This window comes from Gambusia affinis, linkage group LG17 (assembly GCF_019740435.1).
Source record: "Gambusia affinis linkage group LG17, SWU_Gaff_1.0, whole genome shotgun sequence".
Taxonomy (NCBI): Eukaryota; Metazoa; Chordata; class Actinopteri; order Cyprinodontiformes; family Poeciliidae; genus Gambusia; species Gambusia affinis.
The window spans coordinates 2,672,962-2,698,613 of NC_057884.1; the positions used below are offsets into that span (position 1 = coordinate 2,672,962).

General features: G+C 42.1%; 1 protein-coding gene across 1 annotated transcript; it reads right to left on the reverse strand.

The window, feature by feature from the left end:
- Nucleotides 1-47: 47 nt before the first annotated feature.
- ogdhb (oxoglutarate dehydrogenase b) lies at nt 48-22,879 on the reverse strand. The gene is made up of 23 exons (XM_044144874.1): nt 22,769-22,879; nt 20,973-21,400; nt 18,550-18,738; nt 17,780-17,873; nt 12,366-12,481; nt 10,093-10,247; nt 9,858-10,004; nt 8,989-9,079; nt 8,364-8,543; nt 8,129-8,257; nt 6,948-7,127; nt 6,496-6,648; nt 6,244-6,346; nt 5,605-5,733; nt 5,365-5,515; nt 4,249-4,376; nt 3,805-3,983; nt 3,539-3,610; nt 3,215-3,340; nt 3,043-3,115; nt 2,781-2,944; nt 2,528-2,682; nt 48-1,567 (listed from the first exon to the last, which is right to left on the reverse strand). Exons 2-23 carry the CDS (start codon nt 21,204-21,206, stop codon nt 1,447-1,449), a joined length of 3,069 nt encoding a protein of 1,022 aa, XP_044000809.1. The 5' UTR covers nt 21,207-21,400; nt 22,769-22,879; the 3' UTR covers nt 48-1,446.
- Between the last annotated feature and the right edge of the window lie 2,773 nt (nt 22,880-25,652).

Here is a 25,652-nt window from a genome sequence, read left to right on the forward strand (position 1 = left end):
AAAAAACATTCTTCTGCTATATTGGCTCAAAGTGTCAAACAATCCCTGATGCTCAGTGTTGCATTTTTATCTAGAAACCTTCACCTCATAGTTAGCTGTACGCAGCTGTAGATCTTGATATTAACAAAAAACATTTTCAAATAAAAATGGGGGAAAAAAAAGATCTGACTGCTTTTAGTCATAACAAAACAGCAACAAAATATCCTCTCTGCTGTTAAAATGATATATACATGTTAATTAACAGTGTTGCCTACAACATGTATTTGATACTCTGATCCATGACACAGATAAACCATATATCGGTGTTTTTTAAGCTAAACCAGATATTTAGAACTTTAAGGGTTCAGTCGAACTGTTCTCCTAAGTGGTGAGATTAAATTCAGCCTTTGGTGTTGACATGAGCAGATCATTTTAACAGCTCTTTTTAAAGCACATGAACACATCAGCTGCAGACAAACTGTAAAGTGAAAAAGTGGCAGTATTAGTGTTGTTGTTTTTTTTAAATAAGTGAACATATTGTGCAAAATGTCATCATTTCTTTGCCATACTGGAGCCTACTGAGGAGATGTTAGCTTGCTAACATGTAGCTGGCTGCTGCATAGATGTGGAGTTTGCAAGGTGAACTTTAAACAGCTTTTACTCAGTAAGAGGGAAAAAAAAACACTGACAGCAGAGCAACAGGTGGGGGAGGGGGAAGTACAGTTGAATAGCAGTCATTCCAACACTTAGACATTTCATTAAAAGACTTTAAGTTGCTTTTTGGCTTTGAATCAGTAAAAGTTTGAATCCTGTAATCTTGATTCCAAAATCCAGTTAAAGGGTTTTTCAGGCACATAGGATCATTTTATAGCACAATCAGGTAACTATGTTACCTTCAGTGGTTATAAAAATGTGATATCAGATATGACTCTAAAAAATTTCACTTTGTAATTTAACACCTTGCTGTTGGGCCTCTATCTCTTTAAAAGCTCCTGCTTTTTCTGAGACTACACCATTTTGCATAATGCTGTCCCTTAAATGCTTAGTTGGCAATTTTTCAAAGTTATTGAGTATAAATCAGTTCTTTCTGTCCAGCATCTCTAAAACTTCTAAAAAACCCCTCTTCTACCTGATTTTTCTCAGTCAAATTCCCTAAAAACAATCATTCATATTTTTGCTAGTTGGGAGGCAAACAGTTCTGACAGAGAGCCACACAAATGAAAGTTTTTACCATGTCACCAATCTGACTGATCGCTTGTCTTAGTTTCTGAGGTTTAGATTTTCACACAACCTTTCTTTTAATAGTTAAATATTCTTTAACTGATTATTGTTATTCTGCAAATATTTCACCAAAATCAATAAATGAATGAGTCAGCGGTTCTGTGGTTTTCCTGTCTCAATGTGAACACACAGTCCTCATGGTAACAGTGAAAACAGTCCGGTCTGGGCTGTGGCGTTCTGGGGCCGTCACAGTTTCCCTGGGGAAGTTTCCAGATCGAAGGCTGCGTCCAGTAAACGCTGGAGCTCCATCAGGTGAGTGTGTTTGTTTCCAGTGGCTGGAGCTGCGGCGGGCTCACGGCCTGCATACCTGCACAAACACACAGGCACTAAGGTCAACACAGAAACTCAAGGGTTTCGTTTACGTCGACCTTGTGTTGATCGGTCCTACATGTCTAGGGAGGCGGCTCCTAAGACACCAGGATACTTCCAGAAGTGGTTCTAACTCAGACGCGTATCGGATTGTTTTCAAACAGCCTAAACTGTCATGGCGCATTTGATCCGACTTTCACCTCGTCGACGTGACGCGTGCGTCAGAATTCTGCACCAGAAGGAACCAGAAGTGGTAAATACCTGACGTTAACAATGGAAGAAAATCATAATTATGAGAGTATGAAAGAACGAGTCACATCACAAACCCACAACTAATTTTGGCCATTGTGGATTTCCATGTGGAGTCTTTCAAAAGTACTGCGTAATGCGATACGCAGTTTACTGGGAATGCATATTTGAGTGTCCGAAAGTGTGTTGTAAAATATTTTCTGTATTGTTCTTATGCTCTCAAACAGGAGCAGCATTTTCAAATGGACTTTTGAGCATTTTCAGTGGATTCGGGATTCCCAGGACTTGGAATTCCGATTCTATTTAGAATCAATTTTTCTTGCACCTTTTCTGTTTGTTCACCAACAATCCTCTGAGGCCTACACCAAGCAGCAGCATCCACACTGAGACACAGTGGTACCACTGATTACCTGTGCACTTACCTGTGTGCTATTTCCTCATTATGTGACTTTCACATTTTATGTAGTGGTTAAGAAAAAGAGAATAAAGGAAATGAACGCATGGCACACTTTTCAGATTCCCATTTGTAAAAATAAAACATTGACAGCCATGCATCTTCCATTTCACAGTCATGCATTACTTCATGTTATAAATCCCCCCGATGTTATTGCTAAGCACTGCATATTGCATCTCATTACTTCTACCATTCTTGCATTGGTTTGGTGTGGACTGCTTCACACCAGGTCACCTTATATTCTGTAAAACTGACCAGATGGGGCGCGTGCGGTTTATTGTCGTACGGAGGCGGGGCTTGACGTAGTCGTAGTAACCCTGGTTCTTATGCTCCTCCTGACACCAAACCAGATCGGCGTTCTGGAACCGATCGGCCTCGGCTTTCACCAGGTCGAAGGGGAACGGAGACAGCTGCAAACATCACACAAGCAGGACTTTAAATCTGCTGCGGCGTTGATCCAGGCCTGGAGATGAAGTCGGTTGGGTGAAGCGAAGGCGGAACCAATCACCTGCTCGATGCGGACCACAGCGACAGCATCCTCCAGGCCTCTGCTCTTACGTTCTCTGATGAGGTCGTAGTAAATCTTGCCTGTGCAGAAAACGACCCTCTTCACGTTCTGGGGGCCGACAGCTGCGGGCCCCTCATCCGGGATGAGGCGCTGGAAGTGGGTACCTGGTGGGAGAAAATATAGCATAATCTAAAACCAAGACTTTAATTCATTGGCATCATTTCCTGGATGTTTTTTCCTTTTTTTTAAAATCAGTTCTTACCTGGCAACATGTTGTCAAAACTCGATTTGGCCTCTGGGTGGCGCAACAGCGACTTTGGAGTAAACACGATGAGCTGTTGTTTGAAAAGCAGAGAGAAGAAGAAGAACACGTTGAGCTTTAGGAACTGGATGGTTTTAACTCGGAGCTGCGGTTCATGGTGAGAGTCGCTCACAGGCTTCCTGAAGGGCAGCAGGATCTGCCTGCGCAGGACATGGAAGTAGTTTGCAGGAGTGGAGCAGTTGGCCACGATCCAGTTACAGTCATAAAGCTGATGCACCGCAAAGTCCCCAGTGACTTTCTAATAAATTAAAAAAATGTAATAAGTTTGAAAATAATAAAAACCTGATTTGCAAAAAGCAACAGTTTCGAATGTTGATGTCAGATCTCTGTTTAACGTACGCAGACAATAGTTGACATGACTTTACAACAAATTAAAACATTAGATCATGTCAACACATCCAGTCTTTAGTGTCCTTTTATAGGGACACAGACTTACAGGAAAAACATCTGGGTCGTCATTGCACATCTGTAGGAACCTCTCAGGGCGGGCAGATGAATGTTCTGGACCCTGGATGTGGGCAAGAGACACAAAGAGTAGAATGCAGAAAACATTGTGTCTGCGGAATAAAATGAAGAGGCCTTATTTATTTAATTTCCCTTTGGGATTGATAAAGTATCTTTGAACTGAGCTGAATATACTAGAAGCTGAATATACAGAAGAAAAACCCAGAATGTTCTCAGGCGGTGTGTGTTTGTTCCTACCATGCCCTCCATGCCGTGGGGGAGCAGCAGCACTATGCCGTTCTGTCTGACCCACTTGGCCTGTCCGGAGCTGATGAACTGGTCGATGATGCACTGAGCCGTGTTGTGGAAGTCTCCGAACTGGGCCTCCCACAGAACCAGAGCTTTGGGACTGGCCATGGCGAAGCCGAGCTCAAAACCTGCACAGACGGGATAAAAACAGACGCCATCGTATGACTGAAGGAAATCATGTTTAATGTGATAAGAGTTTATGGGGTAGGAGTTCATAAGTTTCTTACTCCTTCCTACTCCTTTCCAGGTTGTTAAGATTACTGTACAAAAATAAGTGTCCTTCCCATTCCTTGTTCGTGTGTGTGATTTTATACTTCTGTCATGTTCGAAATAACAGTGTCAAATGTGTAAATTGTGACTTTTTGTAGCGCTGCCGGTCGGTGTGCCACTCACCCAGGACTCCGTACTCAGACAGGGAGCTGTTGCACACGGTGTAAGGAGCCTGATCAGGGGAGATGGAGTTCATCGGGATGCAGATCCTCTTATCAACGTTCTGGTCGTGGAGAACGTGATGTCGGTGGCTGTGAAAAAGAGTAAAGACGATTTGATTTATTTCTTTAACAGCACACTGTGACCAAAGATATGAAACAATATGTTTTAGTTGAAAGAATGAGGATCTGTGTCCAACTTTTTGTTGAAGAATACATAAAACATACCATTAGCTTTTTGTGTGTGTATTTAGCATATTTTCATTGATTAGCATTTTATGAAGTCCTGAATTTGATCGCTGGTCAAAGAATCAGATTTTCACATAAAACGATGTAATCTAATCCGAGGGATATATTGTGATGTAAAATGTGTGGCCAACACAAAATCCACCTCCAACCAATTTAATCAGTGTGTATATTTTGTACAAATCAAACCCAGTTACCTTTAACCAGAGTAGTTGATCTACAACCAGCAGTAAAACATTTAACTTTTACCAATAACATAATTTTCTCGTTTTCTTGAGGACAATACTGCATTGCAATAGTCTGGCCATTGTATTCTTGTCTAATTCCATTTGATTTTAATCTCTCTTCGCAGCTCAGTTTGTGCATTCTCCCATTCACTTGGATTCCCTCTGCCGATTTCCGGAATCAGTGAAGAGAAGGAGGAATTGTGAACCATGACATTGATTTTCTGTACTGTTTTAGAATTAGAATCTGCCAGTTTTAGCGATGGAAGCAGTGGAACTGAACAAATACGTTTGTGTTGGCCAAATATTGAATTAACATTCAGCTTGACACTTCTCTCTTCATAACGATGGTTGTTTACAGCGCAGATCATTTCCAATAAGTTCATAGCACCAAAGTGTCTCATGACACGTTAGCGATTGGGTAACATTTAAAACTCCGTGAGAGTCCACGCTTCCAGGAAGCAATCGTTTCTCAACAGCCGAGAGTCCAGACCCTCAAAGTGAAGCGCAGAACAAGACGCTGGTTTTTTTACCAGGCTAGTACTGTCAGTGTTGAGGAAATAAACCATGTCACTCAGTATTTACCATTAAACATGCTGTTTTGTTGTTACCTGAACGTCCCCCTCTCTACATCCTGTCCGCTGAGACGCACGTGGATGCCCTCTTTGAGCAGTGAGCCGAAGGCCATGTACTCTCCCAGGGCCCAGTCACACACTCGCTGGCTCACCATATCTGCGCGTCCCTTCAGGATCCGACTCAACCCTGCGGCGTGATCCAAAAAGCAGAAACAGGAAGGCTCAAGGCTAATTCACAATATTTTCTAACAGTCCTAATGTAGTGATGGAGAATACCTCCATGTATCAGGAAATCTTTCACCGGGACAGAGGCTGCGATGTTTCCAATGTGACAGAGCTCGTCTTCTCGAATACCAGTGGAAGGACAGCTCATAGTTTTAGGTTGACCATCCAGAGTGAAAAAACCTAAAGATTTTATAGACAAAAGACATAAAAAATAATAATAACTCAGTGGTGGAGTGTTGTAATTGAGAGACACCATAAATACCACACCACTGCTACAAACCCTCACACTTACACACATTCTACTCAAATGTCACAACAGCGACCTGATGCTAACCTTACTCAATCCCATGCTACACTACGCAGACACTCTGTCTGCGCTGAGGAAGATCCACTCACCACAGCATGCCAAAAGCTTGAGGTGATTCCAACAGCAGTGGAGTCCGACTTGGTTTCTGATCATTTTAACATTTAATTATCTGACTATTTGAAGACACTCACATAGCATGCAAGTTTCAGTGATCATTAAATATGAAAAAAGACAAAAAGAAAGTAATTTTCTCAGTTCAGATGCATTAGCAGACTGCATTAACACTAAATATACATGTAATCTATATGAAATAGGTCAAATCATTTTACTGTGAAAAAATATGACACAAATCAACATTTAAATGATTCCTAGAAACAAGTTACCTGGCCAGGGAGAGTCCAGCCAGTGTTTGGTATGGAGGATCTTCTCGTCTTTGGAGTGAGCAAAAGCGTCCTCACAGATTTTGTCGTATCGAGCTACTTCCTCCTAAGTGTCAAAAAGGTTTGCATTTCTGTTTCATGAATGAAAATGTGGAGTTCAAACCTAAAACTCAATTTCAGCCTTTTTAAAGCTTAGGATAGATAAAAATCACATCCTCAAAGTGATACAGCGTACAGGCATGCTGGTGGCGTTACCTCGTACTGTTGTGTGGTGACGACTCCTTCGGCAACGAGCTTCTCTACAAACTTCTGCAAGACTCCTTTCTGCTTCTTTATCTGCTTGTACATCAGCGGCTGGGTGAACATCGGCTCATCCATCTCGTTGTGGCCGTTGCGTCTGTAAGAAACCTGCAGCAGAAACAGTCGATAACAACCCTGTCCTGATATGGGACTGGGAATTCTCATGATTTCTGAGTTATTGTGTAATGATCTATGGATCTATCATTTTAATATTTACAGCAATAAGTTTGACAGATACAGGAACTTCATTTCTGCCATGGCGCATGCAACACTTTCTGACTTGAACGTTCAGGTTGTAAAAGTTTTGTTAATGGCTTTTCTTACCTTTTCCTCCAAACTACAAGTTTAAAAGGGATGTCATTTTTTATTTTTATTTTTTAAATGCAGACATTTGCTTAAACATTTACCAGATCTACAACGACGTCTTTATGGAACGTGTTCCTCCACTCTGCCGCTACGTTGCACACAAACATCACGGCCTCCGGGTCGTCTGCATTGACGTGGAAGATCGGCGCGTTCACGACTCGGGCCACGTCTGTAGGGTACGGAGATGAGCGAGCCATCCGGGGGTCTGTGGTGAATCCAATCTGCAGGAAGCAGAGAAGGCTGTCAGGTGTTTTCATGTCTCTGCTTGGTTGACAGCTTGGCATAAACTAATATGGTTTTATGTTACTGGCTAAATTAAGTTTCATTACACTTCTTCAGTCCAATTGGAATCATCATGAACAGTGCATAAGACACCAAGTTTTATGCACTGTGGGGGAAGGGAAGGGCACCTAGCATATTCATGGCCATAAAAAAAATCTGCATAGTTATAGAATTCAAAATAGTGACGTATTTAAATTAAAATATGTCACTATTTTTACTGTGTTTTAGTAGATATAATAAAAAAATAAAAAAGTAAGTTGCAGTGGCTAAGGAGATAAACAGGAAGAACCTACAGGATTATTTTACTACTGTAGACAAAAGAAAACATAGTAATGCATAATTTTAAATGCACTTATTCACTACTGAAGTAACACTTAGCTACTTTGACCAAATAAAAAACATGAAAAATTATATTTATTTTATTCTGAATTCCATGTTCACCCTGTTAAATCTGTCCTGCTTCAAAAATAATTTACTTTAAACGCAGTGTTACAGTCTGTTAACCTAAAATAATATGTAACTTAATGTGTAGATGTTCTGCAGACTTTGAGGATTTTTGGTTCTGAAAAGCTCTTTTAATGAATCTTCCTCAGAAAAACAAAACTTGTCATGATTAAGCGGGTCGGTTTCCTCTGTAAAGTCAAACCTTTGGTTGTTTTGAGGAGTTTGCATCGACCAAATACAACATGTATTCCTACTCTAGCAGCATTTCTCAGGATGAGACCTAGTTCTGAATTACACTGCCTGTTGTTACAGTTACAAAAAACACACAGATTTTCCATTTTTAGGTAACAGAGGACACGAGGATTTCAAGGCATTTGATTTATCAGACTGAGCCGTCCATCATAAACCCAATAAAAGCCTTGAGGCCTCATTTCTCCACTGCATGTCTTCTGGTGAATAGCATTCTTTAACTCCTTCAGAGTTCACAAGTGAATACCTGGTTGTTCACCACCACATGGATGGTGCCATGGGTGGTGTAGGACGGCAGGTCCGAAAGGTGGAATGTCTCGTACACAATGCCCTGGCCTGCGAACGCAGCATCTCCGTGGAGCAGAATAGACATCACCTGAAACAGTTTCCAAATTCACAACCTATAGACAGTTCTTTTCATGAACTGTCATGGAAAGACAGTTCATGAAACTGTCTTTTCATGAACTGGTTAGGCCTCTCACCCTCTTCCCCTCGGTGTCTCCAGAGTAAAACTGCTCTGCTTTGGTCTTCCCCTGCACCACTGGGTCCACGGCCTCCAGGTGGGACGGGTTGGCCATGAGCGACAGGGTGATGTACCTGTCACTGACTCGGTTCATCCTCCTGTGATACATGCCTAAATGATATTTCACATCTCCTGAGCCCTAAACACAGACGGTAAACGGTTACAGCTCATGTGTTTAAGCCACTGTGATCCATAAGTCAGTTTTCCAATTTGGAGGAAGCATTTCTTCTGATTAAATTTGTCCTTGTGCTAAGATGCTTTTACGTGTGTTTATTTTAATAACAAGTTGGTTTGAAAGTACTACAATATGGGGGAAGTTAACCAGGTTGATGTCTTAATCTAAACTAGAAGAACCAGAGATTCCTGATGTTTCTGGCCTCTATGCAATAGAAAAATAAGTATAAAATGTTTTTTTCAATGATTCCACAATAACACATTTTTGTGTTAAATCCATGGTATTTAGAAGAAATCTTTTTATATATATTTAAATATATATAAATGCAAACATTCAAAGCATGTAATTAGTTGGAGTCAGTTTCATTAACGTTTGCACAGACGTCTGTGAGTGGTTTTGTTGTGCAAACCTCATCAGCAGCCTCCAGCTTGGAATCGAACTGACAGAAGATTTGGTCTAGGTCTTTCCGGATAACGTTGGCCAGAACGTTCAGCCTCCCTCTGAAGAGAATCATGGGGGAAAAAAAACAAAAACACAGGAATGAGAATACTTCATTTTGCCTCCCAGCACAGTATCCAGATCACATTTTGTCATGTTACAACAACAAACTTCAGTGTCTTTCATTTTTTTTATTTCCTTTTTTCTTTTCGTTTCGGTGAAAGACCAATACAAAGACCAATACAAAGACCAATACAAAGGGCATACAGTGATGGCATGGAAGGATAATGCTACATAGCTTTTAAAGATTTTTTTCACTAAAAAATATTTAAATTGTGGAGCACATTCGCATTCAGTCACCATGGGTCAGTACTTTGTAGAAAAATGTTTTTGCTGAATTTGCAACATTACAAGAAATAAAAGAAAACGCTATACTTTACATACCATCTAGAAACCATTTAGAAGCATCATATGGTGCCTCTAGTGACATTTAAGTGAAGAATCTGTGAACATGAAAATCATTTTCATGGATGGGGATTTTTTTAAGGGGCAAACTGTTTTTTGGAGCAAATTAAATTTGTATTTAGAGGTTCCCCTGTACTTGTAAAAAATTGAAAAAATGTAAAATTATGAATCACTTTTCTTCCACTTCAAAATTATGCGCATGTCATATAATGCACGACAGTTGTTTCATGACAAAACATGAAGAAGTTCATACTTTTTTTGAGAGTGTATGAAAAATCCATTAAGTTTCTTCTACAGGCTTCAGCTTGGTGAACAGCAAGAGAATAAAAAGTCTCCTTGTGTGCGTTAGAGGACACCAGGTGTGTCTGTCTGTACCTGTGAGGCATTCCCAGGATCACGCTCTCCACCCCGCACTGACTGGACCGGTCAATGATGGTCTTCAGGGCTGGGATGAGCGACTCGCAGCCTTCCAAGCCGAAGCGTTTCTCTGAAGACCACTTCCTCTGAAGGAACTCCTCAAACCTGCCAACAGTTGTGACCGCTGTGACGCTTCTCAGAACTCTGGCTCCGTTACCTTCGGACTCAGAGCGTGTAGAACCGACAGACTGACCTGGTGGAGCGGATCATCCTGCCCAGCAGAGTCCTCTTCTCTTCCAAGGAAAACTGCATGATTCCTGGAGTTTCGAACTTTTGTCGGATCCACTGGCACTGTTCCACGTCATTTATGAACATGAACTCCACCCCGATATGCTGACAGTAGGCCATCTAGAAAACACAGACATGAACATGTATTGGTTTGAGACAGACTGGATTATAGATTAATGGTGGATGGATACTACAGGATTGTTGATGGGGTTTTTTCTCCTGACTTTCTGAAAATAGGGCTGGACAAGAAATCAGTAACAACACATGTCAAGATAGACATATGATCAATGTTAATAATCAATACTTTCACTGAACTCCAGAACTGAACAGCATTCTGGGTGATGTAGGAAGAGGAAAGATTTTAGCTGTTCAACCTCTCACAGCGAGCTAACCAAGGTTGGTGGCATCAACTAGCTAACTCATTGTTTGGTTGCCTAGCAACAATGTGTTTAGTAACTTGCGCAGCAGCAGTTTCAGGTTTTGCTGTGTTGCCTCATAACTGATTAAAAGTAAACAAAGTGAAAACTAAATAAAACAAGAGAGGTCACATCACCAGTTGGGCAGTAATTCAGATATTTCAAACAAAAAAAACCTAATCAATAATCATTGAACTTGATTGACATGAAATGCTTAAATCGTAATATATTTTTCAGCCATATTGTCCAGCTCCATCTGGAAGCTTCTCCAAATTCTGTTGGATCATTTGTTCTGCCCTTCGTCCAGTAACAGGTCATGGGCCGCCAAAGGTAGAACTCCAGAGATTTCTGTCCTCGACCGTCTTGTCTAGTTGGTTCCATGCATTGCATTTCTTTTTGACGTTTTCCTTGATGTCTCATCACCAGGTGTTTGTAGGATTGCCTCTCTTTCTCTTGTCTTGGAGGTTTCACCTGACAGCCTATCTGGTGAAGTTGGTCGGTGGTGTCAGTGGTGTCCAAAGTCGATCCTGGAGGGCCGGCATCCTGCATGGTTTAGTTCTTTTGCTGGTTTAACGTATCTGGATCAAACGATGGGCCGTTAAAAGGCCTAAGAAGGACAGTGACATGCTGAGGAAGTTGTTACTACCACCAGAAAGAAAACTAAAACATGCAGGCCGCCGGCCCTCGAGGACCGACTTTGGGCACCCCTGGCGTAGGGTATGCCTTACCTAGAATGATCTTTTCTTCCTAATTTCTGCCTCTGCTGAGAGTTGACAGATCTTTTCCAATAGCGAATGTGGAGAAGTTTTAAGGTTTTAATGAAGAAGAAAAAGCATATTTCTACCATCTGTCGTGCTGTTAAGGCCACTGAACGTATAAGTCTGAGAAGAGTCTGAATGTACCAGTGACGTGCGGTGAGGTTCATAGCTGGTATTGCACTGATTTAATCATAATCAGATTTACAAATATAGGCCCCCTGCATGTTATTGTTTACATAAGAAAATTGGGCGCATGCAGACAACGCTAGAGGGCAAAAATGCTAGAGGCATGTCATCCATAGCTGCGCTGCCGCCGTAGAATAATTCCGTTAACTCAATCAAACTTGGACATGTAGATATTATTAATTTCATGCTGTGCTCCACAGAAAAGTGAAAAACCGTTAAAGTACAACTCAAAACCACTTCTTTCTCGCTCTCTGTATCAGCGCAGCTGCACGCAGACTTGTTGCCATAGCTACATAGTTGCAAGAGAACTGCCTGCCTCTCCTCGAATCTGTTCTCTGTCTGTCGCTCCTCAGCACACGAAACACATTACAGTTATTGACAAAAAAAGCATTGTACACTATATACCTGAACTAAATTATGGAAAATCAGTTCATACATTAAATGTTTCTTAACCATTTTATTGACGACGTACAGAAAGGATGAACATGCTCCCATAGAATGGCAGCCAGTGCAGTTAGCGAGGTGTTGCACAATCTCACCTGCTTCGCTTCCGAGCATTTGAATGGGAAAATACAAAGATTCAGTGATTTTGAAGAGAAAAATCATCAGAACTGGTTAAGCTAAATGAAAAATATGTACTTTATAGTACAAAATACCGGGTGAAAATAGAAATTTATCTTATCATTATATTTTTCGTCCATGATGACAGGTGAGTCATTCCTGACAGCACGTCACTGGAATGTACATAAATATTCCTGTAAAGTAGAATTATATTAATATAAAAGTGCTCCAGTAAATGTCCAAGTTGTTTTTGACAGAGACCTTATGAATGCAAACAAAGCTGATTTAATCTGTGTGTGCACTTATCAGAGCTCTACCTCAAGGCGGCGAATGATCTCTCTGAGTGGTAGAGCGCTGTCATTGCCGCCAATGAAAGTGCTGGCGGGGAGCCGGAACACCTTGTCCAGGTCACCCTCAGTCAGGCCGTACAAACCTGGAGCCAACAAGAGGCACAGGAAACAGAATCGAACTGAATTTAAACCAGATCAGTGGAGCCATGTGGAGAGGAACTGATCTAAAGAAGGATGGCAAACCTGAGACAGAAACAGAAACTAAATACAGAGAAACGTTTAGAATTTCTGCCTTTATCTTATCTAGTATGGAAGATAACATTCACTGACAGACTCCCGCTGATATGACTTCTCACAGGAATAAAAGCCACATATCCCTCCAACCCCTCATGTGGGGCCAAAGTCGCTGTCATGAAATGGTGTTGTGGTGGTGGTGAGGCAAACGCAGCAGACCCAGATGATGTGAGATGAGGAGTTTAATGGAGACAAACAAACAGAAAACACAGTCCACAGACCTGGCAGCACTGCTGAGCGGAAGGCTGAAGCTCACTACAGGTAGCAACAGGCGATACGAGGACTCGACATACACAGACGTACACAGACTGACGTAGACGTAGACAAGGATCCGACGAACACAGACACACACAGGTGACGCTAAATACACAAGAGGGTAATCAGGGAACGAGACACACCTGGGAACTAATCAAGGGAAGACAGGACAACACGGAGACTCAGACACACAGGAAACTTCAAAATAAACACAGGAAAACACAGAACACAACAGTACCCCCCCCTTAACGGGCGGCTCCCAGACGCCCAAAAACTGAAACACAACAAGGGTGGGTGGAGGGGAGCTGGACGGGGGGCCAGAGTCTATGGAAAAAGAAAAACAACCTATCAAATAGGCGGAGACACGAGGGTCCAAAGTCCAAAAACAAAACAAAACAACTTCGGTCGGAAACACAGGAAGGCGGGAACCAAGGAGACGGTCCGGCGGCCGTCCGCGGCGCAGGAGGCGGGAACCACGGAGGCTGTCCGGCGGCCGTCCGCGGCGCAGGAGGCGGGAACCACGGAGGCTGTCCGGCGGCCGTCCGCGGCGCAGGCGGGAACCACGGAGGCTGTCCGGCGGCCTCCATGGCGCAGGGCGGGAAACCACGGAGGCTGTCCGGCGGCGTCCGCGGCGCAGAGGCGCGAGAACCACGGAGGCGGTCGGCGGCCGTCCGCGGCGCAGGGGCGAGAACCCGCAGGCGGTCGGCGGCCGTCCAGCGGCGCAGGCGAGAACCACAGGCGGTCCGGCGGCGTCCCGCGGCGCGAAGGCGAGAACCCGCAGGCGGTCAGCGGCGTCCAGCGGCGCAGGCGGGAACCACGGAGGCGGTCGGCGGCCGTCCCGCGGCGCAGGCGAGAACCACGGAGGCGGTCGGCGGCCGTCCCGGCGCAGGCGAAACCACGAGGCGGTCCGGCGGCGTCCAGCGGCGCAGGGCGCGAACCACGCAGGCGGTCGGCGGCCGTCCAGCGCGGGAGGCGGGAACCACGGAGGCTGTCCGGCGGCCGTCCAGCGGCGCAGAAGTCTCTAGGACCGCAGGCGTGACGAGCAAACAAAGGAGTCTCTGGGGCCGCAGGCGGCGGCGAAGGAGCACAAGGAGTCTCTGGGGCGCAGGCGGCGACGAGGCACAAGGAGTCTCGGGGGAAGCACTAGGAGTCTCGGGGGAAGCACTAGGAGTCTCGGGAAGCACTAGGAGTCTCGGGAAGCACTAGGAGTCTCGGGAAGCACTAGGAGTCTCGGGAAGCACTAGGAGTCTCGGGAAGCACTAGGAGTCTCGGGGAAGCACTAGGAGTCTCGGGGAAGCACTAGGAGTCTCGGGGAAGCACTAGGAGTCTCGGGGAAGCACTAGGAGTCTCGGGAAGCACTAGGAGTCTCGGGGAAGCACTAGGAGTCTCGGGAAGCACTAGGAGTCTCGGGGAAGCACTAGGAGTCTCGGGAAGCACTAGGAGTCTCGGGGAAGCACTAGGAGTCTCGGGAAAGCACTAGGAGTCTCGGGGGAAGCACTAGGAGTCTCGGGGGAAGCACTAGGAGTCTCGGGGGAAGCACTAGGAGTCTCGGGGGAAGCACTAGGAGTCTCGGGGGAAGCACTAGGAGTCTCGGGGGAAGCACTAGGAGTCTCGGGGGAAGCACTCTCTGTAGCGCCGGCTGGAGCGGCGGCAGGAACGGGAGCTGGTCGCTGCTGGGCTGGGCGGCAGGAACGGGCTCGGGTGCGCCGGCTGGAGCGGCGGCAGGAACGGGCTCGGGTGCGCCGGCTGGAGCGGCGGCAGGAACGGGCTCGGGTGGCGGAAGCGCTGCTGGCGGCTCCGGCCGCGGAAGCGCTGCTGGCGGCTCCGGCCGCGGAGGGTCTGCTGGCGGCTCCGGCCGCGGAAGCGCTGCTGGCGGCTCCGGCCGCGGAAGCGCTGCTGGCGGCTCCGGCCGCGGAGGGTCTGCTGGCGGCTCCGGCTGCGGAGGGTCTGCTGCTGGCTCTTCAGGCGACGGAACGGGGGTGGTGGATCGGGAGGACAGAGTCTTGGGTCTGGGAGGCAGCGGTTCTCCAGCCATGACAGCATGCGCTGCCTCACGCTCCCACTCTGCCTCCCTCTGCAATGCCACCAGCTCAGGAAGCGGAAAACGTGGGACCCAGTAATCCAGCAACAGACCCAACCGGATGGCGAATCCAAGCCGTTTTGTCGCCGCGTACGGCTTGGCCATGGCAGCCTCATACTCCCGTATGGTTTCCGTTAATTCCTTAATATCATCTGGGTCCATGGTGGTTTGTGCGTGCCTCACCGTTCAGCTTGGTCGGATCCTTCTGTCATGAAGCGGTGTGTTGGTGGCGGTGAGGCAAACGCAGTAGACCCAGATGAGGTGAGAGGAGTTTTAATGAATGATATAAATAAACAGAAAACACAGTCCACAGACCTGGCAGCACTGCTGAGCGGAAGGCTGAAGCTCACTACAGGTAGCAACAGGTTTTACGAGGACTAGACGTACCTAGACATAAACGGACGTACACAGACTGACGTAGACGTAGACAAGGATCCGACGAACACAGACACACACAGGTGACGCTAAATACACAAGAGGGTAATCAGGGAACGAGACACACCTGGGAACTAATCAAGGGAAGACAGGACAACACGGAGACTCAGACACACAGGAAACTTCAAAATAAACACAGGAAAACACAGAACACAACAGTCGCACCATTCTTGAATTACAGTGGACAGCACAGAACTACAAATGTCCAGCGAGAAGCACTTTGGACACCCTGATCTAAACTTTCTTTATCACACCATGAGATAACTCACTTAACAAGGAACAGAAAGTCCAGAAAGTTTCCTCAAGGTTCTATGGTAATCATTTATTATGTTAACAACTCAAATATTAACTTTATGGATCTGCAAGCTCCTAATCACTTTCTTTAAAGATTCCTGGAAACATGGAAAAATTTACCACAAACTGGAGAAACAGCATTCAGCTTCTGTGCACCATAAATCTGGACCAAACCTCCAGAAAACTGTAAAGCAGCCGGAACACTGAGTTCCTTTAAATCCAGACTAAAGACCCACCTGTTTAGGGTTGATTTTGAAACATTTGTGATTTTACGATGCAAAGTACTTTGAACTAGCTTGTTGCCGAGAAGCTAAAAAATGTAATAGTTCACTAATCCTAAATTATTGTCAGAATAATATGGAATAATTTCTCTCCGGGTGATTACTGCAGAAGATGGGCCACAAGCTGAACAACATCGACCAATCAGAACACACGGATCATTCAGTGACAAACACACAAACTGCTGGTTAAGGATCCAGTAGAACGCCACACATTTCATTTCAGAGGCCAGATAATGCAGCGACCTTTTGCTGACCTCAGTGACCCCTCTCACTGAAAATGAACAAAACCACAAGTGAGCGTGGAAACATCCAATCAGAGGTCAGAGGAATCAGCAGGTTGTGAACTCAGAGACACCGGGCCTTTTCATAGGGAACAATGACAACATGTGTGACACTGAACAGCAAACACACACCTTTCACACAGTCAGGTGGATACTTCCTGTTTACAGGACCAGTTTGCTTTTTGCTTTTTTGAGGAGCAAACTCACATATTTCTCTCACATTCTGACTTTGGTGAAACTGAAAACACACACAGTCTTGACAGAAGCGAAGTGCTGTGAGAGGACACACTGCACAGCTGTACTTTGACTGAACTGCTGACATCATCATGAAGCCAGAGCATCATAAAGCAAGAACATAGTCTTATCTCACAGGGAACATGGCTTTCTGTACAGGATGTTCTAAAACAACTGGAGCAGCACAAGTCCATGTGATACATGAAATATTCATGATAACATCACTACCACTGATAATAATCAGAATGACAACAAGAAGTAGTAGTTTAGGTTGATAATGCATCAGGTTTTGAGGCAGTGAGGAAGCTTGTGTTTATCTTTCTGATTTATCTGGGCTGCTTAATAGAAAATAATTGTTCCATAAAATCACATCAAGGGTTTATAAGTTCAGATAAGCCATAATCTACAGTAATTAATGTTCTCAAATTATTACAACCATACCCTGATGGTATGATAACAGATCATGTGTGCACTCTTTTTTTTTACTTCTGCAAATCATCTAGAAAATTTTAATTTCCTGTATAAAGACTTTATTTACTGACACTTTCTGGGCTTCAGTAATTACTGTTATAGCCAAAGGTTGAATTCTGAAATAATTTATTGCTGTCTTACTGGATCTTTGTTGAGTGTTGAGTGACAGACACAAAACAAATGAATCACTGAATTAAAAAACATTTATTTCAAAGATAGTGTGAAATAAATGTAGGAGTCACCTATTTAACTTCATAATTTGTCTCATCAACTGAACATTCCCCTCTCCCTGAGGAAGAGGAAGCATCCCCGCAGCCTCATGCTGCCACCACTATGTTTTTACCTTGTGATGTTGTGTCAGGCTGATATGCAGCGTTACTGTTTGTATCACAAATAGGATTTAAATTTAGGTGAAGAACTAAACTTACATTATTTATTAAAACGTTAACTACTTTAATCTCTGTTTCCATGAACACAGTAAACTAATAAGACTTGTAATGTACAGCGCCACGCAAAAGTAATGAAATGTTTAATGAAGCTTTTTTTTTATTAGTGGAATTTCATTTCATAGAACAACACAAAGTAGAGGAAGAATATATATATATATATATATACATATATACATATTCAGCCCCCCTGTGTAAATGCTCTAGAGATCAGGTACATAGTTCTAGCAGAACATACATTTTGCTCATAAAAATGAAAGTACTAAATAAATTAAGATCCTAAATATACTGCCCCAAATTCAAAAGGGAGTCAGAGAGACGCTTAGTGAAGTGAAATGTAACACGGATTGTGCAGGGCTGTTTTTCTCACCAACATTTTGAAAGCCAACAGTACACGGAGCGTCATCAAAGTCCACACAGCTGATACCGAGGGGGTCCAGCTTGGCTATGTGATGGCCCCGTACCTGCAGAAAGGCAGATGAGGGTCGGTGAGGTTAGAATGTCTAAACTCATTCCAGCAGGTCACCTTCATGATGTCAACATGGCTGGCCCAGTTTTCTGTCCTCATATCAGAAGTGGGTTAAAGGCTTTTAACCAGCTGCCTGTTTTACCTGGAACCAGCGTTCTGCCTGAACAAAATACTTTCGTTCTGAAAAGTTTTGTGTTTGCCCAGATGAAAATGACCTTTGTGCAACTTTAATCCTCACTAAAAGGATGTTCAATCCTTTTAGTGAGGATTAAACAATAAACAGAGAGAAAGCTAGAAATTCACCAATTCACTTTTTTTTTTAACTTCCTATATCTGAAGTTTATTATTGGCTGATACCGATCCGATACAGAAAAACAGATGAATTTTTTTTAAACAGACATAAATGTCTGTTTATGTTATTTATGTCATAAATTTGTATCAGGACCGATACAAATATGAATATCGGATCTGTGCATAGCTATTGAAAACATACGTTTGCAATAATGTTTTTGCCTTTCTGTAACTTATAAAGCCTTTAAAAATGCAATGATTTATTACGGTGGAGAAAATTCTGCTATGAATGTAGTAGAAACAGTTGTAAATATAAGATACAGGTAAATTTGATATTGATCTGAAACAACATTTATCATACCACAGTGTTTGTTGTTTACCTGGTAGGCTCTAATCAGTGACTGCACTGCCAGGTGGTCTTTCACCAGTTTCTCTACATTGGGCTGAGGTCCCACCAGCATCCGGACGCCCGTCGCTCCATCAGAAGGCCCGCTGAGCGGCGGAGGGCTTTGGTACGCCGCACCGGGCGGCGCTCCAGCATTTGCATTCCGAAAGAAAATATCCCAAGACTGTGAGGAGAAAAAAAAAATAAAAATGACCTCTGCTGTTTGTCTGCTCATCTCCTGGTGGTAAACAGTAACTGGAAGTTTTTGTTTACTGCCAACAGGCTTAGACTGAGTCTGACAACACGACACAAAGTAGGGGAACACAGCTACTCCCAACCTCAAAGTTGTTTATGGTTGATGGTTAAGATGATATAAGTTACTTTATGCCAGTGAAATGGCATAAAGTAACAATGAAAACTCACGAGTTTTATCTACGTTTTTGAATTGTTGTTGAAGATTTTTGTTGTTGAAAATTAAAAATGAAAAGAATTACAAAATTAAAGTAGATTTGCATTCAAATCAGATGTTAGATGAACTGTAAGTAACACCATTAACTAATGAGCATTAACCTCACTCTCTACCTAAGTTTCTAATAGGAGCAGGGAGTAATTAGATTACAGGAGTGAGAAGCTTTTAGGATCAGATTTCTGTGCTGGATGCTAGCTTACAGTTAGCGCGGTGCACGAGTTACTTTACAGCTGTACTCAAACTATGAACCCTGACAGCAGGGGGCTCAGTTTGTTAGCTGAAAACAGATTGCAAGTTCAAAGCCTATGTTTGAACCTTTTATGACATACAATTCCCCCACTGTAAAAGTCTGTTCACTGAATGTAGTTTAATCCATTTAGTGGTGTTCATGAGCTAACTGACAGCTAATGTTTTACTGTCCTACTTAAAGTAGCACAAGCAGTGCTTCAAGTTCTAGATGTGATAATTAGTTGGTGTTATTTCTAAATCTCAAGCAGTTATGAGATAGACATGAAGATCTGCACTGATGTTTTTGCTGTCTTGTTCAGCATGCGTCATAATAACATGGTTCCTGTCAGCTCTCATCATTTTCACCAACACAACAAAATGTATTGCTATGGTAACATAATTTGAGGTATTACCAAGAAAGGTGACCTTTTAACTAATAACTATTTTCTTCAACAAAGAAGCTTCCCTCCTGTAATAATGTTAATTCTGAGTTTCTACTTAAATAAAAATGCACTCACAAATAAGCAGTTGGAGGATCAAAGTCAACTGCGTAAACTTTAGCCCACTGCATCCTGGACATTCATCCGTTAGTGCCCGAAATCTCAGTTCGGTTTGCATGCAATCAGTGCAAAGGGCTCAGACTGGATGTGATGACAAATGTGCACAAGTGAGCAGATCCAGGGCAGAAGGTCATTTGCTCCTGAGAGACTAGCGTTCCCTGAATTTTGCCAGAAAGGCAGAGGCTACTAACAGAGACGCTTCCAGTCAGCAGCTGGAGGGAAAGTCAGAAGATTCCTGTGATTAAACAATGAGCTTTGAGTTCTAATGTGTACAAACATGACTACTGCGTAGTATTATTATTTTTAATCATGTTTCATGGGATTCTTCCACAATATACCACAAGAAGCTGCAATGCTTCAAAATTACGTTAATTAAATACAAGGTAATATGACTGAACTTCAAATCAAGACTCATTTAGACCTGTCACAATAAGCAATAAATCAACTGCATGATAAATTAAAAATAACTCTATAGTTTCCATTTGCATGATGTACTGTCTTTCTCTTTTCTCTCTTTCTACCAAAAACTAGATGATAAAAGTCTTCATGGTTTCAACTAAACCCTTTTATGAAGGACAATTTTGTTTCTAGAGACTAATTCATAATAATAATTCATTTCATTTGTTGTTTCTGTTGTTTTGTTTATTTATTTTGGATAATGTCTTCCAGTTCCAGTGTTACATGTTTATTAGAGTTTAAAGTTTATTGATCTCTGAGATTTTTGTTACATTGCCATTATTTTACTTATAATGTTCCCAAAATGATAATGTTATTGTTTATTGCAATAACTTCCAAGACAATTTATCGTCCAGTAAAACTTGTTGGCACAACAGGCCTAGACTCAGTTTTCTTTATCGCAACAAATCATCTTTCACTCATTCTGCAAAGCACAGTTTGGTCAGAATGACAATCCTCCCCATCCTTCACTATGGTGATATCAGACCTGCATCTAAAACTTTTAACTTAAACAAAAAAAAACCAATAAAATAAAAAATGTATTATTATCTAGCTACTGAATAATTAAGTGTGTTTGGCGGCTTCACTTAAAAATTTTAATAACCTGTTTGGTTAGGCTAAACAAATAATCTTCCCTGTCACAGTTTTGAACACATGGAACGTCAGTTTTTGGTCATTAGCTGCCATCTCATAAACCCTCACTACCTTATGCACATTCCTAGGATCCTCCAGCCAGGCGTAGTACATCTCCTCCACATAGTTGGAACTGGTTCCGTTGAGAAAAGGCTCAGCAGCCACAGACGCACTCAGGCTCCTCACAGGCTGAAATGTCCTTGCACCTCCTTCCAGCGCCAACAGTCGGGACTGTGGCGCGCTCTGGGGTGTCTGTGCAGCAGCTAAAGGCCCAAGCCTCGCAACTGCAGTCCTTAAGCGGTGCATGGCCGCGGGTCAGCCACGGTTCCTAACGCCCCAACTCTCCCCTTGGAAGAAAAGTGCAGCAGAACGTAGGGAGTAAGGAGACTCTGTCAACATGAAGTCTTCTCCTGCTCCGTTCCTGGAGGTGTTTTTAAATCGTCGATGCTAGAATTCGTACAGATGTTGCTCCTCACTCCTTCCACAGGTTTCAGTCGAGTCTAAAACGCACACAAGTTTATTAAACTCTTCTAAAGAACAATGAAAACAGCAGGGCTGAATTAATGCAAATGTCACTCTTCCCACGTTGTTTTCCATCATTTTTGAGTTCACTAATTATTCCAAGCTGAAGAAACTGCTGACCAAATGATGTAATACTAGGGCCACTGTAGACAGAAAAAAAGAGAGGAGTACATTTATGCCAAAGACCTCCAAACTTTTGAGATTAGTCTCAGAAATATATCTAGAAAAAACAAGGAAATTTCTATGTTTAAAAAGTCAAAAATGTGCTAGAAAAACCCCAATATATTTTTAGATTAATCTCAGAAACATACAAAAACAAAATCAGAGAAATTTCTATGTATTTTTCTTTAAAATTTCTGAGATTTCTTTTCAGTGGAAATTTAATATTAATCAATCAATCAAATTTAATTTGTATAGCACATTTCAGCAACAAGGCATTTCAAAGTGCTTTCCTACTTTTTTTGTTCCATCTACAGTGGCTCTAACATGCCATCATGAGAAACAGAGGTCAATAACACAATATCATTTATTAAACACACCTTTTGTCTCAAAATTAGAAATGTGCCTCTGTTTGTAGATCTTACTGAATTTGTGAAATTGTGCCTCTGGGGGCAAAATTACCAGCAGCTGTCCTGATGTAACCACTGAGTTTTGACCCAGATGTTTGGTTTTATAGTAACAGCCTGGTTTTAGGTATGATTCAATGAAGAAAAATAAATAAATACATTTAGAAAAATATTTTGGTTCGGACAGCAGTAAACAAAGTTTTTAATTTCTGAAATGAATTTATTTCATTAAGTCCACAGAGAGAGAACCCTGGTCACTCAGACACTTCTTTCTGGCGTCTCTTTAGAAGACTGTACTCAACGTAGGAATTGTTGTTCAACATGTTTGGAGTGTTTTCATTTAATAAACCTTTTCAAACCAACAACTTTAAATAATAAAAACATTACAGTAGTGCTGTAAAATCATCTCTGTCGCCTGTGTTAATGTTCAGATCTCATAATCCCGATAACGATAAGACTAGTATTTTAAAAAAAGTTATGACTATATGAGAGTTGAGGTGTTAAAGAATAAATCGTTGTAGACGAATCTAAACATTCAAAGTGAAAATAATATTAACGTATTTTGATGGGCATGTCGTATTTACTCTGAAAGGGACAAGACTCCGAAAATACACAGCAGATGGGTCATCTATGACTAGACTTACAACACAACTTTGCTCGAAGACCTGCAAACAAACCGGAAGGTCACGAGGAGGGAAACTTTAAACTTTAATGTATTCAAATAAATTAAACTCAGGCTGAAACCTGAGGCGGACGTGTTCGTGTATTTCGGTTTATTACCTTTTTTTTCTGTAGGTTTCCTGGCGCTTCTCTCGGCCTCTCGCTCCGCTGCTACTGTGAATTAGGAGCAGCGGGTCCAGCGCGCGGGTGCATGGGTGCGGGCGCGCGCGTTTTGTGTGTTAGTGTGGTAAATAGCCGCGTGCGCTACTGCTCAATCACTTCACCTCTAAATTGCGTCATGCGATGATGTCAGCACGATAAACAGGTTAGGGTAAAAAAAAAAAAAAAAAAAAAAAAAGGAAAATCCAATGGAAAGGTGATGAAACACGTTCCTTTGTCAACAATTCCAATTGTATGGAAATAAGCTGCTTAGATGCAAAGTTGTTCGTCTAAAAATAAAAAATAAAATAAGATCAATTAGGCTTATACGGTTTTATAAAAGAAAAACAGTTACAATGCCTTCAAGCGTAAAAAAGAAAAAGGAAAAAAAAGTATCACTTTCTTCTTAAATGCCAAGAAATGACTGGAATGTGTGGCAGTGTCCAGCCACTGAATACAAATGTATAAACTACAGAGGAGAAAAATATATAAGAATGAAAGGATAATGCAGTCATTTGTTTCTAAGTTAAAAAAGATTCCTTGTTGTGACAGTGTAGATATGCTTATTTTGCTTCACAGTGAAGTAGCTGACAGCTTTGGCTGTAAAGTGTTTAGTGTGATCGTCATAGAAACAGGCTGGGGGAAGAAATTGCTTCTGTGGCGGCTGCTTTATCCAAATGAAAGTTTACATCGCTACAACCTGTGTCCAGGATGTGTGGGATCTGCAGACTTGCTAGCTTACAGAATTACACAGCTAGCAAGTCCAGGAGGTCTGACACAGTGAAGGCAACTTGTAAAAAGTAATATTTGAGTCAGATTAGGGAAGTCAAACAGCTCCATCTCACACTGAGAAGAAAACTCCTCCACTACACTTCAGAGGGACTGAAATGTTCTCATTACAATTAGACATGTGTTTTTCAAAGTGCTTTAGAAAAACCTCAGTTTGGAAATGAACAAAGACCATCTCCTGGAATTTTGCATCCTTGTGCCGGTCATTTTCATGCTAATGTGTATTATAATGAAGTTACTGTTTTGTCAACAGAACCCAGCTGAGATGCAAACAAAGTCTTTGTAATACGAGAGGTTGATAGGCAGGAGGACAACAGTTCGGTGAAACACATTCCAGTCATTTCTTAAGAAGCGAAGCGCTTGGATCTTTGAGCTGCAGGGAAAAAAAGCAAAAAGCCAGACTTCTAACATTAAATTAATTCAGTAGGTTATAGGCAGAAAACTAACCCTTGCAAAAAAATCCCTTGAAAATCACATGTGATCACATGTAGATCACAAGTGACTTTCACATGTGATCACATGTGGTTCACACAAATTTTACATGTGAATGATGTGAATCACATGTGAAAGCACATGAATACGTGTCATTTTGGAACGTTTCGTGGTAAAATCACATGTGATTCATGTGAATCACACATTTCCACATGTGATAACATGAAAATCACATGTGAAAACATGTGATTTCTTTGGTGGATTATGTGATCACATGTGATTTTCATGGGATATTTTTTGTAAGGGCAGTCTGCTATGGTTGGTGTGGTGGAAGCAGGACCAAAACACAGACTGGAAAATGAGGAAACAAATAGTAGCTGCATTTCCATTGACCATATAATTGTGCATTATGACACTTCAAAAATAAATTTGCTTAATGGACTCAAAACTCTCTTTTTTCGATAAAAAGTTTTGGCTCTAGGATGAGGTTGTTTTTCGGCCGAAAAATTGTCATCTTCGTCAAACTGCAGTAGAAACTTACATCACATGATCAACAACCGGATGTTGCCGCTAGCGAAAACCACAAAGAAGAAGACACCAGGAAGTAATTGGAGGATGATGGCGCAGCATATTTTATTATTAAAAAAAACAGCAAAAAAAAACCCAAAAAGTATTCACATGTGATTTTAATTGCATTTCTTATTTAATTCTAAATTATAAAAAAATTTTTTTCGACATTTGCAAAAATATTGACAAAGTTTTATGCAAGCTTGTATTGGAAACGTAGCCAGTGTCACAGAAGGAACCAGTGATGGACATAAAAACCAGCAAGTTTAAATAATGAGGGATAAGAAGAAAATTATATTAAATCAGGTGATTGGAAAGAGCAAACTGGAAGCTGAATAACTAACATAAAAAGACAACAAATCAGAGGAGAGAAAAACAACATTGTTCTAAGAAAACAAAATCCAAAAGAACCAAGAAGAGAACACATTCATAAACGAACTAAACACAAAAACTTTAATAACACCCATAGGACGGAAGAAAATAAGATAAAACCTAATGAATAAAAATAAATAACAAGAAAAATATCAATACTTAAACATCTTTGTTATCACCCAAACATCATAAGATATTCTTTTATGGTCTAGTCAAAGTCCAGTCCTAAATCTAATTGCCACAATTTGATATTTAGAGATGCTCATCTATATGCCTGAGATATTTGTAGCATGACAAAATGTAAAATCAAATTCCAGCCGTATCAATAGATCTGTGGGGTATGTTAGATTATCTCTAAGTAAGAATGGTTGAGGCCCCATTTATGCCCTCCATTGTTTCTGGTGCTTCCTAGTGCAGGATGGAATACTTTGGACATTTTTTTTGCCCATTCTATGTTCTGAAAAACAATCTCTATGGCTACTCTCCACGTCACTCATGATTTACCGCCAGCAGCCGTTTCATAAAGCATGTCTGATTATTGGACCGGCAGCGATAATGTATTTTGCTTTGCAAGAGTTCAGTTTAAGATATAATTTCACGAGCAGAGAGAGGAGATAAGCTTCCAAAACAAATTGACTTTTGCTGATTCAATCCTGCACGCTCTCCAGATAAGACACCCCGACTG

Excerpts from the sequence above, each read along its gene's own strand:
- ogdhb (XM_044144874.1), bottom strand. The coding sequence starts at position 21,206 with ATGCACCGCTTAAGGACTGCAGTTGCGAGGCTTGGGCCTTTAGCTGCT. Across the intron at positions 9,080-9,857 it reads ATCCTGGGAATGCCTCACAG|AGGGAGGCTGAACGTTCTGG; the intron begins GTACAGACAGAC and ends GATTCTCTTCAG. Across the intron at positions 4,377-5,364 it reads GTAGAGAGGGGGACGTTCAG|CCACCGACATCACGTTCTCC; the intron begins GTAACAACAAAA and ends TCTTTTTCACAG.